This window comes from Labeo rohita, unplaced genomic scaffold (genome assembly GCF_022985175.1).
Source record: "Labeo rohita strain BAU-BD-2019 unplaced genomic scaffold, IGBB_LRoh.1.0 scaffold_1082, whole genome shotgun sequence".
NCBI lineage: Eukaryota > Metazoa > Chordata > Actinopteri > Cypriniformes > Cyprinidae > Labeo > Labeo rohita.
The window spans coordinates 7,993-25,056 of NW_026127211.1; the positions used below are offsets into that span (position 1 = coordinate 7,993).

The 17,064-nt window shown below is 36.2% G+C and overlaps 1 protein-coding gene across 3 annotated transcripts; it reads left to right on the forward strand.

The window, feature by feature from the left end:
* The first annotated feature begins 447 nt into the window (after positions 1–447).
* LOC127157477 (nuclear GTPase SLIP-GC) lies at positions 448–15,830 on the forward strand. 3 transcript variants are annotated; one of them, XM_051100740.1, is made up of 20 exons: positions 479–516; positions 2,704–2,748; positions 2,827–2,907; positions 3,636–3,716; positions 6,198–6,288; positions 6,400–6,637; positions 6,761–6,976; positions 7,114–7,302; positions 7,417–7,595; positions 8,241–8,277; positions 8,474–8,557; positions 8,643–8,724; positions 8,849–8,982; positions 9,086–9,253; positions 9,378–9,541; positions 9,931–10,054; positions 11,895–12,003; positions 13,207–13,340; positions 13,573–13,651; positions 13,793–15,830. In XM_051100740.1, exons 2-20 carry the CDS (start codon positions 2,736–2,738, stop codon positions 13,846–13,848), a joined length of 2,259 nt encoding a protein of 752 aa, XP_050956697.1. In that variant the 5' UTR covers positions 479–516; positions 2,704–2,735; the 3' UTR covers positions 13,849–15,830. The 3 variants fall into 3 exon arrangements, with proteins under 3 accessions (XP_050956695.1, XP_050956697.1, XP_050956696.1); XM_051100738.1 differs by having other exon boundaries at positions 448–516; positions 6,400–6,976; XM_051100739.1 differs by lacking the exon at positions 3,636–3,716 and having other exon boundaries at positions 6,400–6,976.
* Positions 15,831–17,064: the final 1,234 nt, after the last annotated feature.

A 17,064-nucleotide genomic window follows, 5' to 3' on the forward strand; every position in this document is an offset into this window, starting at 1 on the left:
ACAGTTGTACCATGTGACCACTGCCAGGTTCTATGGGCTGCCATAGACTCAAGAGTGGAAGAAAAAGAAGAAGAAGAATGCCAACGGATATAATAGGTGCACCTGCAGTGCTTGGCCCCTAATAATATTTCTCAAAGAGCCATTAGATCAGGTATCAGAGCAGATGAATGTGTAATATGACACATTTTTGATTATGATTTTGATACCAGTTTGATTATTTTGATGGTACTGCATGTCAGCTAGCAGTAATTATTATTAGTGGTATGCTAAATATATGCTAACACTCCATTTTGATGGTTCCCCAAAAGACAAACTAATTATAAGTAACTTTGCAAGTACGTGAACCTGCTACCTAGCCTAACCTTAAACTAAGTCTACTAATACTCTGAGGCAGTGGATCCCAACCACGTTGAGTCCAGTGCCACTCCTCAAACTCCACCCTCATGTGTTTCATAAAATCTTGCCAGCAGCATTCATACAGATACTGAACGTGAAAACCTGTGATTTCATTGCAGGGTAAGTACTTATTATTTTTGTTTAATTGTACTGTATGGTTAACTGTTGTATTTATTATATTTATTCATGTCCTTGTATGGCATGCCCTTTTGCATTTTTATATCTTTTTAATTGGTAACATAGCAATACATTTTCTTTTTGCTACTGATTTTTCCTACCCAAATTTTAGTGTAACTGTAATGTTTTGCCATCAAAGATGACAGATCAGATTGGAAAAAGGATCTAAGTACAGATTGTGTGTTTAAGTTAAAATGTGCAGGATGTAGTACATCAGATGAAATTATGATAAACAGTCAATAAACATGAACCCTGAAACATGAAACCAAACACAGCATGCAAACTAACCCTAACTCTAACAATAACCAACAAATGACCATGTGAAACACTAGATTATAAATGGACTAAGGGCGAATTCAATTAGAAGTATTGCGTCGCTATTCCCCACTCACTGAGAAGAGACCTTGAGGTGTGAACTCCAGAGGTTTAAATACCCTAAATAGAGCAATGAAAAAACAACATCTTTTTCTCGTTATCTTGTAATTTATTTTTTTGTGTGGCACCGCTTCCTGCAGTGCCCTTCAAACTTGCAAAAACATGTGCTTGAAACTAGTTTGAACCAGTCTAAACCAGTCAGGGTGGGACACATCAGACAAAGGGACCTATAAGTACATGACACAAGGAAAAATACTCCGTTCACGCAATATATCGTAATTACAGTAATTTCAACATGTGACAACATGTGATGTTCTACTCAGAGCTGTTCACATCCACAGACTCGGAATTATGCTTTTCTATGGCAACACTATCATCGCCTAAACAGAACCTGTGTTGGTCAGGTGGTACAGCGGTCATGTGGTACAAGTCGTAGCTCTCAGAAGACTCCCAGTTCACAAGTTGTAATTATGAGTTCTACGAGGACGTGAACACTTTTTACAATTTGGAATCTCGTAAATACAGGAATTACGATATGGCGTGAACGCACCTCTACATGACAGCAAACAAGACTTATGCTGCATTCATGCCATGTCATTATTCTGAGATGAGAAACGTTACATTGTACCCAAGATTAATTATGTGTTTCTATGGCAACACTATCAGCTCCAAAGCCCTCACATGCGCCTGAACTCGTAATTACAACTTGTAAATTTGGAATGTTCTGAGAGTTACGACTTGGACCAGTGACAGTTGTACCATGTGAATCTGACAACATGGAAAGCTCTGAGTAAAATGTCATGTGCTATCATCTTTGAGTTACGGTAATTACAACACTGCTTCCTGCAGTGCCCTTCAAAGGTGCAAAAACATGTGCTTGAAACTAGTTTGAACCAGTCTAAACCAGTCAGGGTGGGACACATCAGACAAAGGGACCAATAAGTACTTCACGCCATATCGTAATTACCGTAATTTCAACATGTGACAACATGTGATGTTCTACTCGGAGCTGTTCACATCCACAGACTCTGAATTATGCTTTTCTATGGCAACACTATCATCGCCTCAGAATTTGACAACATGGAAAGCTCTGAGTAAAATGTCATGTGCTGTCATCTCTGAGTTACGGTAATTACAACATGGCGTGAATGCAGCATAATGCATTTCATAATTAAAGACATGGCACTAATACAAACACAGACACAATACTAATTGTTTTCAGATTTATTACAATTACAATATGTTTGCTGCTACCATTTTGAGACTAAACATTTGATAAATTACTTAATTATCAAAGCAATCAAGATTAAAGACTATAGTTGTTACAACACATGTTGACGGACACAAAAATGATAAGTTCAAAGGTCTTTATTATAGTCCACAGAGGGGTAAGTCACAACAGGAAGGTAACAACACATTCACATAGACGTTACTGGATGACAAACACTGAACTGAATGTAACTTATAAAGACAGGTAATAACAATGAATTAAGACACAGGTGATAACAATGAATTAAGACACAGTTGATAGAAGGTTAACTAATCATGACACAATGAGGGCAGGAACAGGAAAAACCAAATATGGGCACATGAGGGAGAAACCAACACAAACAGTCCAGGGGTGTGACAATAGTTCACATCAGAATTAAATATAAACTGTGCCCCACTCTGACATAAAGCACAGTCTCAGTCATATGATAATGTATGTGTTGTTTATATATATATATATATAATTTTTTATTGTCTTTTTTCTAGGCATCATTCACCCCACAATAATTTACTCTACAATGACTAGCCACGGTAGGAAATACTTTCTATTTCTATATAAAAATAAATAAATAAATAAATAAACAAATATTGTTATAAATTCTCTGATAGGTTCTAAAAGAAAGTGTAGTAATGAACCATCTGGCTCAAGTGCAAAGCGACCTACTAAAAGTTCACAGGAACCTAGAACAGGCAAGTATTTTTATTTCCAAGCAATAGTGGACACGTTTCAGTGAATTTTTCAACTTTTTGGCTATATCTTGCATAGAATAGCCTTTATTCCTTAGAACTATTACAGACTGATGTGTTTCCAGAGAAAGCTGTTTGCACATGGCCATGTTGACAAGAAACACATGGAAACTTTCTATAAAATGGGCCAAACAAGTCATTTGATTGGCAAGAGCTAACTGTAAACTATCTGACCTAAATTGTGTTATAATTGGTTCATTGTAACTTAATTGCAATCAATTGTTGAAGCTATTAGGGTGTGCTGACCCAAAAATCTTTTAAAAACCTGGGCCAAGTTTAAACCAGTAACCAGGCATCACAGCTGGCAAAGGGGCATGTCTGACTTTGACATGTATATATTGCCATTATTATGTAATCAAAATGAAAATAGTTATTGCTGGTCTTCAATGATAATGTCAAGTTACTTTTAATCTATTTGCACCAAAAAATGATGATAAGAATTTATGCTGATATCGTCCAAAACCACACTTTGCCAGGGGTGTTTACAAAGTTTTGGAGGGCAGTGTATTGTTTATATATATATATATATATATATATATATATATATATATATATATATATATATATATATATATATATATATATATATTTTTTAGGAAATACTTTCTCTTTCTATTAAAAAAATATATATTAAATTCTAATAAAAAATATTGTTATAAATTCTCTGACAGGTTCTAAAAGAAAGCGTAGTAATGAACCATCCAGCTCAAGTGCAAAGCGACCTACTAAAAGTTCACAGGAACCTAGAACAGGCAAGTATTTTTATTTCTTTTTTCCCCCCACTAAAATAGCACCACTGATAACAACAACAAAACAGCATAGCAATGGATGTTAGTGTGGACCATATCTTCTCTTTTATAATGTTATTGTCAATGTTATTGATATGCATGACATGCAGGAGAGAATCAAGAAAGCCATGTTGTATTTGCACATTCATGTATATCACTTTTGAACTATGACATCATTTAGCACTTGTTATATATGTCATTATATATTCATCAATGCCTGAAGCAATATTTTTTATTAAGATCTAAAAACTATTAGGTATTCATTTAACAATAGGAGTGGTCAACTTATCTTGGAGTAAAAATTGGAGGAAAAAGGCAGTATTGTACTACTACTACTACTACTACTACTACTACTACTACTACTAATTCATTATTTTTATGTAGTGCGTTTCTGGTTTTCTAAGCACACAAAGCGCTCTACATTGTGAGGGCATTATCTCCTCGTCCACCACCAATGTGCAGCATCGTCTCGGTTACATCTGTAACACTCGTTCCCTGAAGGAGAGAACAGGAGAGGTTACATCATAACTGACTTATTTGGGAGCCCAATCACCTCTGAGTTAACTGAAAAAGGCCAATGAAAATTGGCGAGTGGAATTATTATTAGTTATGACGTAACGTCTCTGCTCCCTCCTTCAGGGAACAATGGTTACAGATGTAACCGAGACGTTCCCCTTCAGTCGTACTCTATGACGTTACGTCATAACTGACGTATTTGGGGTCTCCTCTGGAAAATGCCACAATCCTGAACTGCGTTACGTGGTTGAGGTACAAATGTTGACAGGCGAGCATGTCAGGACAAATGAAGCTTGCACATAACCTTCCCAACGCCTTGTAAGCCAGATAGTGGGCCCACCAGGGATGCCAGTTATCTGAAGCAACCGTTGGGGGGGCGGATGAGTCATGTGGAAAGAAAATATAACTGGAAAGAGATAGCAAGGGGGCAAGACTGTGGGGCCAAGTAGGACCCAGAGTTCACCAAGGGGAACAACTGGGAAAAAGGCACACAGATCCATAAGGAATTGTTCAACAAGCCAACACTGAGCCGTCCTTCCGCAAATTACCTGATGATACCTTAACACACGGGAAGAAACTGGCTCTACGCGAAGACTGTAAAATCTTGCGAAGGTGTTCAGTGTCACCCAGCCCGCAGCTCTACAGATGTCTGCTAGAGAGGCGCCACGCACCAACGCCCAGAAGGAGGCAACACTCTGAGTGGAGTGGGCTCAAACTCCTAGGGGCACAGCTCACCCTGGCATTGGTACGCCAAGGTGATGGCATCTACCACCCAATGAGCCAACCTCTGCTTGGAGACATCATTCCCCTTCTGCTGACCTCCAAAGCAAACAAAGAGCTGTTCGGAGCATCTGAAGCTTGTTAGTGCACGAACGGGACACAGCAACGCCAAGGGGGCAGAGCTTGCAGGTTCACCACCAGATCCCTGAAGGGAGTGGTGGGAACCTTGGTCACATAACCAGGCCGGGGTCTCAAGGTCACGTGAGAATCACCCGGACCAAATTCAAGGCACATTTCTTTGGCTGAGAATGCATGCAGGTCCCCCACCCTCTTGATGGAAGTGAGCGCGATCAGGAGCTGATGCAAAGCGATCAACTGATGCAAGCGGTTCAAAGGGAGCTCTCTGCAGACCTAGAAGGACCACAGAGAGATCCCAAGAGGGGTTCTTCCTCACGGGAATCTTCCAGGGAGGGGCTGTCACGAGGAGCATGAGGTCAGCAAACCAGGTTCGGGTGGGCCAATAAGGCGCAACCAGCAGAACCTGCTCCTCGTCCTCCCTGATCTTGCACAGAGTCTGTGCAAGGAGGCTCACAGGGGGAAAGGCATACTTGAGAAGACCCCGGGGCCAGCTGAGTGCCAGTGCAAGGGGAGGATTCCAGGGAAGCAAACAGATCTATCTGAGCTTCGCCGAATGGACTCCAGATGAGCTGGACTACCTGTGGGTGGAGTTGCCATTCCAGGGGAGAGTGTGCTGTCGTGAAAGTGCATCAGTTGCACGATTCAGCTCCCCCGGAATATGGACAGCGGGCAGTGATTTGAGCCGCATCTGACTCCAAAGGTGTCCTTCAGGTCGATGGCTGCAAACCAGTCCTGGTAGTGAACACAGGAGAGAATGCTCTTCACTGTCAGCATCTTGAACGGTAGCCTGTGTAAGGACCAATTCAAGGCACAGAGATCCAGCATACGTCGTAACCCTTGGGTACCATGAAATAGGGACTGTAAAACCCTGATTTAATCTCGGTTTGAGGGACCGGCTCGATTGCATCTTTCACCAGGAGAACCACAATCTCTGCATGCAGAACAGAGGCATCTGTGTCCAAGTGGACAGTTCTATACCATTATACCACTGACAATGCACTACTATATAATGCAGTTTCTTTGAGTCCTCAAAACATTTTCACTGTGAATTCTCTTCACTTTCCTACACAGATTTGATCATTAAGCAGACAAAGGACATGATTAAAAAAATAAAAAGAAATATTTCAATCCAAGACTCAACTGACTTAAAAACCTATATCATGTAAGTGTTAATCAATTTTGAACATTGTTTCTATGTGTTGATCAAAGTGTTAGTTTGAAATTATTTTTTGTGAAACAGTCTTCAGATACTTCTTTATATCATTATGTACAGAGACCAGATTTTAAATATGGATATGATGTACAAATGCAATACAAACAGGAAGAAGGTAACCATAGGAATTTTTGGAAGATCTGGAGAAGGTAAGAGCTCCCTTCTAAATGCAGTCCTTGGAGAAAGATATCTACTTCCATCTGGTTCTTCTGGTGCATGTACAGCCATTACTACACAAGTGGAAGGAAATCTGAGTGACTCTGACTACACAGCAGAGATTGAATTCATTACTAAAGAGGTTTCACTTTCAGTTTCATCATATTGTGATTATTTTAGTAAGACTATTAAAATAACTTGTGAGGTGAAGGTAATAATTCTACATTGTGAAATGTATTGCTGTTTGTATCTTGTATCTCTGCAGGAGTGGGACAGTCAACTTAAATATCTTTTATTAGATTTGTCTGATAAAACTGAGGAAAGAAATGATGACTTGACTAAAATTGCAATAGAAAAGATCACTGCACTGTATGGTGCTAATAAATTTAAAAAAACACTGGATGAGCTCAAAAAAGATGCTAAATCTGCTGAAATTGAAAAACTTTTGCTTATGAAAAAGAAAACAATTTCAAATATGAATGTAAGTTTTAGAAAGCAAAATTGATTTCATATAAAATATTTAAAATCATTCAAATAAAATAAATCTGAATTTGACATTTTAAGTTTACAAAGTTAAATGTCTGTTCCATTATTCAGCATCGTTTGATTGTTTAACAGAGCTCCAACTTTGCCAGGGAGATTTCACAATTCATACAGCATAGTAGATCAAATCCTGGTAACTGGTACTGGCCCATTGTGAAGAGTGTAACGATCAAGGTTCCAAACCCACTCCTAGAGCACATTGTCTTTGTTGATATTCCGGGGACTGGAGACTGCAACAAGACTAGAGACAGCCTATGGAAATCAGTAAATATAAGCATTTTTTTTTTTTTTTCGTTAATAGCACATTTTAATAATAAGTGGACTGAATCAAGTAAAACAGATTTTGAAATACATTGTGTTCTTTTTTTAATTCGACAGAAACTAGCAGAGTGCTCTATAGTGTGGATCATAAGTGCCATCAACCGAGGCACTACTGATGAAGACCCCTGGGAAATATTAAAACACTGTGTTTACTACATGACACAAGCAGGAGAGTGCAAAAGCATTAACTTCATCTTTACCAAGACTGATGATATAGATCCAGAAGAATACATTAGGTAAGAAGTAAACGCTCTTTATAAACCTTGTATCTTGAACAACCATTAAAGTGCATTTAAATGTACAAAAACACAATAAAAAATAAAATTAAAAAAAAAAAAGGAAAAAATAGTAATGTCAGGACCACTATCGTCAAAATGACAGACACTTAGCATACAGTTTGGTTTGGCAATATAGTTCTGTTCTGGGCAAAAACTCCCTGCCAATAGCCTAACCCTAGCCTGTAATAAATGAGCAGGGAGAGCAGCAGTAATAACCCCCAGGGTACACAGAACAGAAAAAAGCAGATATCATTAATGTACCTAATGATATTTAAGTGTTACACATTATTCAGATAAAAGGAGTCGGATTTAATGAGGAATATCAGAAGTCCTGACTGTGGCAAAAGGAGGAGTTGGGGATGGAGGAGGGTGTTTTGCTCCTGAGCAAGCAAAAAAGCTGCTGAATAATACTGAATAGAGCTTTTATAGGAATGCCGTGATAGGTGTTGTATTCCTGTAAGTAGATGTGATCAGCTAAAAGTCAGCTGATGCAAGCTTGACTCACATGACCTGCCAGAACTAACACTATACGCTTAATTAAAATTATAACATTCTTTCTTTCTTTCTTTCTTTCTTTCTTTCTTTCTTTCTTTCTTTCTTTAGAAATGAATGGCCAAGTGAAGAGGAAAAACCAGACAAGGTTTGAAAAATGACAAAAATGTATCTAAAATGTATTTACCAATTACATACATGTGACTTAGATCTGGGGAGTTTTTTTCCAAAGAAAAAAAATTGGGAAAGGATAGTTTTATTAGTAAATGTTGAAATTATCATTAAGAATAATAAATGCTAACAAATGGAACCTTACTATAATTGTACTGCTACTCATTTTTCAGGATCAGAAAATAGCATGTATACGTAAGAGGAACATCTCTTCCAAAGAGACAGTGAGAGAAAGCTTTGAAAATTCTAAATTGAAGGTATGTTATTATATGCACCATATATACATTTAGACATTGCTTCTTTTACTATATATAGACTCATGTGTTGTTCTTCTTATTATAGAAAAAAATGACTCTGAACATTTTTACTGTAAGCACAAGGGCATATTTTGACAAAACATTATGCATGAAACACAGTGACACAGGTAAAGTATCCCCTCTGGGAAAATAACTTTTACTTTTTAAATTAACTATTAAAAGCTAGAAGGAAATATTCATATAAATTATTCAGAATATTTCTTAATTAAAATTAATTTGAACAACCTGTAGAAATCCCAAAGTTACAGGATGTCCTGAAGAATCTTAACAGCAGTATCAACAAAGACCTGGCCAGAGATTATGTCAATGAAGCAAAGGGAATTTTGTCTTTGATCAAAAGTGTGCAGTCGGAGACAGGCAATGTGGTACAAGTTATTTATGTTTTCAAAAAGCTGACAATGATATATCCATTTAATATCCATTGACATCTATTGATTTATATTAATCTGTTGTTTCGGTGTTCTTTAGGTTCAGACAGGGGTACACGAAAAATTTGAGCTGAACCTATTTAAGGCACTGGAGAAGTTAGGTTGGCAGTTTGACATGCTTTGTTGTGTTCTGGAAAAGTGTCTCTCAGATGGAGTGGAAGAGTCAGAGAGATTATGTAGTACCAGTGCATGTTCCATTATATCACCTGTAAGTGTGCTTTTGATTAATTTAAATGTAGTGCAAACATGTGATTTTCTTTTTTTATTATATTTACATTATTATTAATATTATTATAATTAACTGCAGTAATATTTTATGCATGATTGTTTAGAATTTACCTCACGGCAAAGGAGGATTCCATAAAATCCTGAAGGCTTTGTGTAAAAATGATGGCTACCACTGGTCAAATGCATGGAGTAAAGACTTGGATCTAAACATGGAATTGGCCCAACACATGCACAAAAACATTGAGGAGGAGTTTGATTCAATTTTTCCGTAAGTTCTGTTTTATCGCCTTATTTAGCTAAAAGATGTAATGGAAGTAATATACAGTAGTCAACATTTGAAGTGGATCAAAATTTTTCATTAAAGTTGTCCTAAAACTAAAACAATACCAATTCTTGTCTTAGGACAACTTTCATGAACTTTTTTGATCCACTTCAGATGTTGACTACTGTAAAGGTCAACAGTTTATTCATCAGAACATGAGTGTCAGTAGGTGAAAGATATATTTAAAATACAAACTTGAAACTTATTTTACTTGGTTTTGCTAAATAGTTGAAAACTTTAAATATATAGTATAATTATATATTAATATAAGTTAAAAAGGTGAAAAGCAATTCAATATGCATTGCACATTTTTCTTTTGTTTTCTGTTGGTTTAGAGTTGATTGTAAAACAGGGAAATCAGTGCAAGAACAGATTGAAAAATTCAGTATTATCCAAAGTGACACTGAGCCCTCCAGAGCTTCCATGATTTATCACATTGACAACTTCATCAAAAGAGAGGTGAGCAGTATTACCAGATCTTAGTGGGAAAACAAGAAACCTGGGGATATCAAACATTCCCTATGAACAATTTATAAAACATCTGCATACATGAAAATGTTGCATGAACATTTTGAATCAAATAACAAATGTCTATAGCAGACAAAAAAGCTGAAAAATAAACATTTGTTCATTTCAAATATGAGTTTGCTATTGCTTATGCCCATCTACATATTGATTTGTGCTTTTGAATGGTATCCAACAATTCGCTCCTCAATATGTGCCTGTAATTTCGAGTTGTAGAACCCAAGTGCAGTTTATTGAACCAATATCCTTGGTGAAATCCACAATCCAAACCATAAACAAAGACTTGACTTGAAACAGACATGGCTTGAAACAGACTTAATCACTCACCAACAGCAGGGTTACAAATATTTAATATATAACAAGAGACTATGGCTACATGAGGGCTACTTATAGTAAACAATAAGGATCAACAGAACTGAGAACCACATGACAAAACATTGAACCAATGAAAACATGACACATGAACTAAGGAACCTCTAGGTGTGTTTGACATGAACTACGGCTACAGACGGCGGTCAACGAGAGTAGCCGAGAGCAGTCGGAGGCGGAGTTGAAAACGGAGCTGTAAAGTCGGACACTTTCTGCTCTCGTTAGAGACACTCTCGCGGTGTTTGCTTACTCTATCACAGATGAAGTGAATTAAATGCAATATTTGTCAAATACACAGACGTTTCAAATGCGTTTTCATAAGCAACAGAAACACTTTTCATATGCTGCTTAATACAATGCCATCTGAACAAGAATAATGTTTAACATAGACATATTCTGTTTAAATAGTAATAAAGTGGGGTTATATATGCTTTTAGCAGTGTTTTATGATAGATCTGACTCAATACAACATTGTGACTACAGTAAAAACACTTTTACTGTTCTAAAAACAGATTTGTCAGCATTTTCAGACTTGAGGATGTTAGAATAAACCCGAAACACACATGATCGTTGTCATGCGGTGAATCTGGCCAATCGTGAAACAGTTGTGTCATCATCAGAACTCCTGCAGCCGCTCTGAAGAAACTCCGCTGGCTGAGTCAGGGACTGTAGGGATTAGTGATTGGTCTTGCTTTATTGTGCTATGGTACTGTAACATGGGGTATGGATTTTGTTTTTTTGTTCATGTCTTTTATTTTGGAGTTTAGTCATGGTCCCTGTTTAGTCATGTGATTTCCTTGCCCTCATATATTCCTGCTATTAGGTGTGTCCGACTTAACGCAGTGCTGCACAGCTCAATTCAATTCTGACTTGAAGCAGTGTATGCCGGTTAGAAATTTTGTCCGACTTGAGGTAGCGCCGACGCCTTGCGACTGTCATGTGTGGCATCAAAGTACCACGATAGCAATTCGAGAGCAGCCGGCTGAGTCAGAACACACCTAATAGCAGGAATATATGAGGGCAAGGAAATCACATGACTAAACAGGGACCATGACTAAACTCCAAAATAAAAGACATGAACAAAAAAACAAACCCCAAACCCCATGCTACAGTACCATAGCACAATAAAGCAAGACCAATCACTAATCCCTACAGTTCGAGCTACACTCTGTAAGGTCATTGGTAATTGTAGGTTATCTCCTTTTAACATATTTGTAATTGGTGTGCTTGGCCCCACAAATATTTGTATATATTTTTAAATATAAACTGCTGCACAGTTTAAAATGACCTGTTTACATAGTGACATTAAGTAGCTGTTAAATTCAAAACCTCTAACACAATGCATGTCAAAATTTCAATTTAAATGCTGTTGTTACATTGTTTATTACTTCAATTCTCTGAAAAGGAAATCAAACTCAAGATGAGGCTCAAAAGAGAAGTTATTGAAAGAAAGAAGAAAATCTCCTTATCTATCACAACAACAATTAAGGATGCAATGGTTCCCTATTATCAAAGTAAGTGATTACTTACAATTTATAGACTATCAGACCAATTTTGTTTGATCTAAGTAATATCTTTTTTCATTAATGTTCGTTAACATCAGTTAATACATTTGTTAACATGAATTAACAATGAAAATATATTTTAAAGCATTTATTAATCTTTGTTAATATTAGTTAACAAAAATATAATTGTTCATTGTTCCTTCATGTTAGTTCACTGTGCATTAACTAATATTAACAGATACAACTTATGATTATAAAAATGTATTAGCAAATGTTGACATTAACATTAAATAAAAATAATAAATGCTAATTGTTCATTGCTAGTTCATATTAACTAATGTAGTCACCTATTTTTAATGAATGGTACGTTGTTATCAGGTTTATGCCTTGTTTTTGCCTTTTCCTTGTGCTCTGCTGTAGTATCTTATGTTCCCTGTTTAACTTGTTTTCAGTTTAGTACCTCCCTCATTAGTTTCTGTAGTTACTCAACAAAGTTCTCCTTTGTTTCTAAAATAGTCACAATTGTGTCCTGTTTAGTTTCCCTTGCATATATACTCTATGTTTTTGTTTCGTCCTTGGTTAAGTGTGTGCTATGTTTCCTTTATGTTACTATATATATTGTAAATATTCACACTGTGTGATTTTGGGCTGGCCCAGATGAAAGACGACAATCGTGTAACAATCATGGTCATGGCTCCTAAACAGTGGTCCTATGTCATACAGTGAGAGAAATATAAAGAAAGCCATTGTCACTGTCTTGCGGTCAAAGACAGCCTAGCCTGTGATTATTTTCTGTCAGTGTCAGAAATTTTGCATGATCCTACAATCTACACCTATTGAGTAGCCAATGAAAATACATCATAATGATGTACTGTTCAACATGATGTGACACTAAAAGTTAAATGCCACAGAGGCCAAAAAGAGTAATGACATTTACTAACTTGCCATCGTCGTACAATCTAAATACATGTCGTACCAAAGTTTATTAGATCCATGACACACAGTGTGATCTCATGATCTTATAAAATTTCAGAGTCTGTAGCAGGCTTTAGAGAGACCTCCTGTCAAAAAAGACAGTAAATAATTTTTAAAACCTACACATTTTTTAAATTATTTTTTTACATGATTATGTTGCATAATAAATATGAATCAAATGAGTTATATAAATGAAAGGTTATATAATGAATAAATACAAAATGTTGCTAATTTTAGAAGCTGCGAAGTTCTCTGGAACTGGATCCATGAAGAAAATGCAGAATACCCTAACAGAAGCAATTGATAATTTAAAACATGACATGTTCATACAGGCAAAAGCAGAAGCGCTTAGGAAGTTCAGAGATTTGGAGGTATTTGTTTCAGAATACTTTACATATGATGATTTTTACATTTACAGTAGTGAGTATTCTTTTGTCTGGAGCTTTTCATTTATTTAATGTTTAAACTTCTCCACGACTATGATCATGAAATTCATTATGATGATGAATAAAATTGGTCTAAATATCTGAATAAACTTTGCATTTTGAAATATAAAATATTGTTTAACTTCAACAAATTTGAGTGTATGTGTTCTTTGAACAGCAACATATAAAAGATACTCTGGAGTCTGGACTACAGAGATCAATACTCTTGCTGTTAAAAACTGGCAAAATCAAACTGGGTAAGAGAGAACCTTGTCTTGTTCAAAGTAACTAAATCTAAATAAACACTAATTAGACATTCCATTTGAAATTCATTATGTGCAGCTGCTATATTAACATAATATACAGTGTATTGCAATTCTTTGATGTATCTTCTCTAGATGTTGTTGAAGACATTAAAGAGCTTGAGAACCTGTTACAACAACTGAGTGACTGAGGAAAAAGCATGCAGTACAATTCACATGGAACAAGGGACGTTTCACTCTTCAGTTCATGTTTTTACAGCTTATATATATATATATATATATATATATATATATATACAGTGCTGCTTGAAAGTCATTTAGTCTTTGTCATTTAGTTATTGAGAAAAATGATCCAGTGTTAAATATTTGCGAGGTGTAAAATTTTGTGAATCTTTGCTTTCAGTATCTGTTACGACCCCTTTTTGAAGCAATAACTCCAGCTAACATTAATCAACTAACTGCTGATTAGTCCTGCATAAGGAATTTTAGCCCATTCTTTAGTACAGAAACACTTGAACCCTGTGATGTTGGTGGGTTTCCTCCTATGAACTGCTTACTTCAGGTCCTTCCACAACAATTTATTTGGATTAAGGTCTGGACTTTGACTCTGACTCATTACCTTTGTTCTTGTTTAACCATTTTTTAGTAGAATGACTTGTGCTTGCGGCCGATATCTTGCTGCATCACCCACTTTTTTCTTTAGATTTTAGTTAATGGACAGATGTCCTGACATTTTCCTTTAGAATTTGCTGGTATAATTCAGAATTTATTGTTCCATCAATGATGGCCCAGATGCAGCAAAACAGGCCCAAACCATGATGCTACCACCACCATGTTTCACAGATGGGATAAGGTTCTTCTTATGCTGGAATGCAGTATTTTTCTTTCTCCAAACATAACAGCTTTTATTTAAACCAAACATTATATTTTGGTCTCATCTGTCCACAAAACATTTCTCCAATAGCCTCTGACTTATCTACATGATCTTTATCAAACTGCAATCAGGCAGCAGTGTTTTTTGGAGAGTTGTGGCTTCCTCCTTGCGACCCTGCCATGCACACTGTGGTTGTTCATTGTTTTCCTGATAATGGACTCATAAGCTTCAACATTAACCAATGTGAGAAAGGCCTTTAGTTGCTTAGAAGTTACCCAGAGGGTTCTTTGCAACCTCAGACACTATTATCTTGCTTTGGAATGATCTTTGTTGGTTGACTTCTGGGTAGGGTGACTGTGGTGTAGAATTTCCTTTATTTGTACACAATCTGTCTGACAGTGGATTTGTGAAGTCCAAACTTTTTAGAGATGGTTTTGTAACCTTTTCCAGCCTGATGAGCACCAACAACTCTTAATCTGTGGCCCTCAGAGATCTCCTTTGTTTGTGTCATAATTCAGTTACACCTAATTGTCATCATATTAACTGAAAACACTTCTGAACAGATAGCCTCGAATTTTACCTTAAAATGAACTGGTAATCCTAGAGATTCACATACTTTTGCAATTCACAAATATTTAACACTGGAAGAAATTTCATAATAAATAAATGACAGTATATATTAAGTATATTTTTCATCTGATTTGTTTAATTGGGTCCTCTTTGTCAATTTTCAAAAGTTGTGTGAAAATCTGATTAACTTTTTGGTCATATTTATGCCAAAATATAGAAAATTCTAAAAGGTTCACAAACTTTCAAGCTATCAATATATATAAAATCTAACAATCTAACACTTTTTCCTCCTATGCTTGTGATCATTACCCTTAATATATTTCTTCTTTTGGGATTATGTTATTTTATACATTGTTTAAGAATGGGGATTAAATGTATATAATGAAGTTGTACATGCTACCAAGTTTGACTTGGTACTAAATGTTTAGCTTTAAAAGCTAAAAAGCTTTATCTGCTTGAAGTGGTTTGCTAGTTTTTAAAGGAAACCAGGAAAGAAAAGAAAAAAGATGCTGTTATATTAATAACATTTTCATTTTCATTCTCAAATATTAATACACAGACGTTAAATAATTGTTTTATAATGACAAGTTTTGGAATTATATATTAGCAGTGAAAGCATGGTAATTCTACCTAATTTCTGTATACTTTGTAGTATACTGCATATGCTGTAAGTGCCATATTATGGCAGTTTGTGAAATGAATACATCAATAAATCATTGAAACAATAAATTCTCTTTCTCTTTCAAAATTCTTACAGACTTTTAGGGCCATGGGTCGAACGTGCCCACTGAGTTTTGTTCCGATCAGCCTCTGTTAACCTTGCCTAGTAGGTTGTTAAAATTCTTTTGTCAATGGTGGCCATGTTTTTTGAGATATGTGAAGGTCCTCATAGGCACTTGTGTTTTTTTTTATTTGACCAAAGATTGAGCCCATACGCATGTGTACCAAGATTGGTGAATATATCTCATTCCATTCAAAAGTTATAGCCATTTCAGTAAAAGTGGCCCCGCCTATTTCAAACGTTTTGGCGTTCCTATGCAACGGCAAGTCGGAATTTCATTCTTTTGGTGGCTATTGATATTCACTGTCTAGAGAATATTTCTGCAGTGGTTTTTACGATTTTACGTTTTTTACGGTTTTCGCAAAAGTAGGGCTTTTATTAATCTTGACCCAAAGATGAATAAATGGTGCACAAGCTAGGGCCATGGCTTATATAGTCTCTGATTGGCCACAGGTGTGTATGAATAATCAGCACAATGGGTCATGGGATACGTAGTCCAGGGTGAGATCCAACAGTCTGTGTGGTGTGAAATGTTAGTGAAATGTACAGGCAACCTCTGGTGGCAGGCAGACCGGACAGGATTCACGACACACCATCAGTAACTTTGTTGCCGGGTGCCACTAGTGTCTTTCTGTTATGCTGTGTTTTGAATGCCCTATAATGACATTTACTATATGAAATGTCTCTACTGCTAATGTGCCCTTTCATGTCAATCTATGTTGAAGTTTCAGAATACTAATAGTGAACATTCTGAAAAAAATATATATATTAAAAATAAATAAATAGTTCAGCTGTCCAGTGTGTCTGTGTTTTCTTTTGTCGAAACCTCTACAGGTAACTCTAGTTTTCCAGGCACTGTTTATTAATATTCACTGGGCTGTGATATAGGAGAATGGTGTTTGTGTAAGGGACATATATTTTATCGTAAGATAATCTTAATGATAAAGCTTGGCTTATTGAATATCAGGTCCCTTTCTACAAAAGCACTTTTTGTAAATGATATGATCACTGATCATAACCTAGATGTGGTCTGTTTGACAGAAATTACATTATTTTAAACAAGTCTACCCCCCAAAATTACTGTTATACAAATGAGTCGTGTCTAAAAGGTAAAGGGGGAGGTGTTTCTACAATTTATAGCAATATTTTCAGTGTTTCTCAGAGAAAGGGCTTCAAGTATGA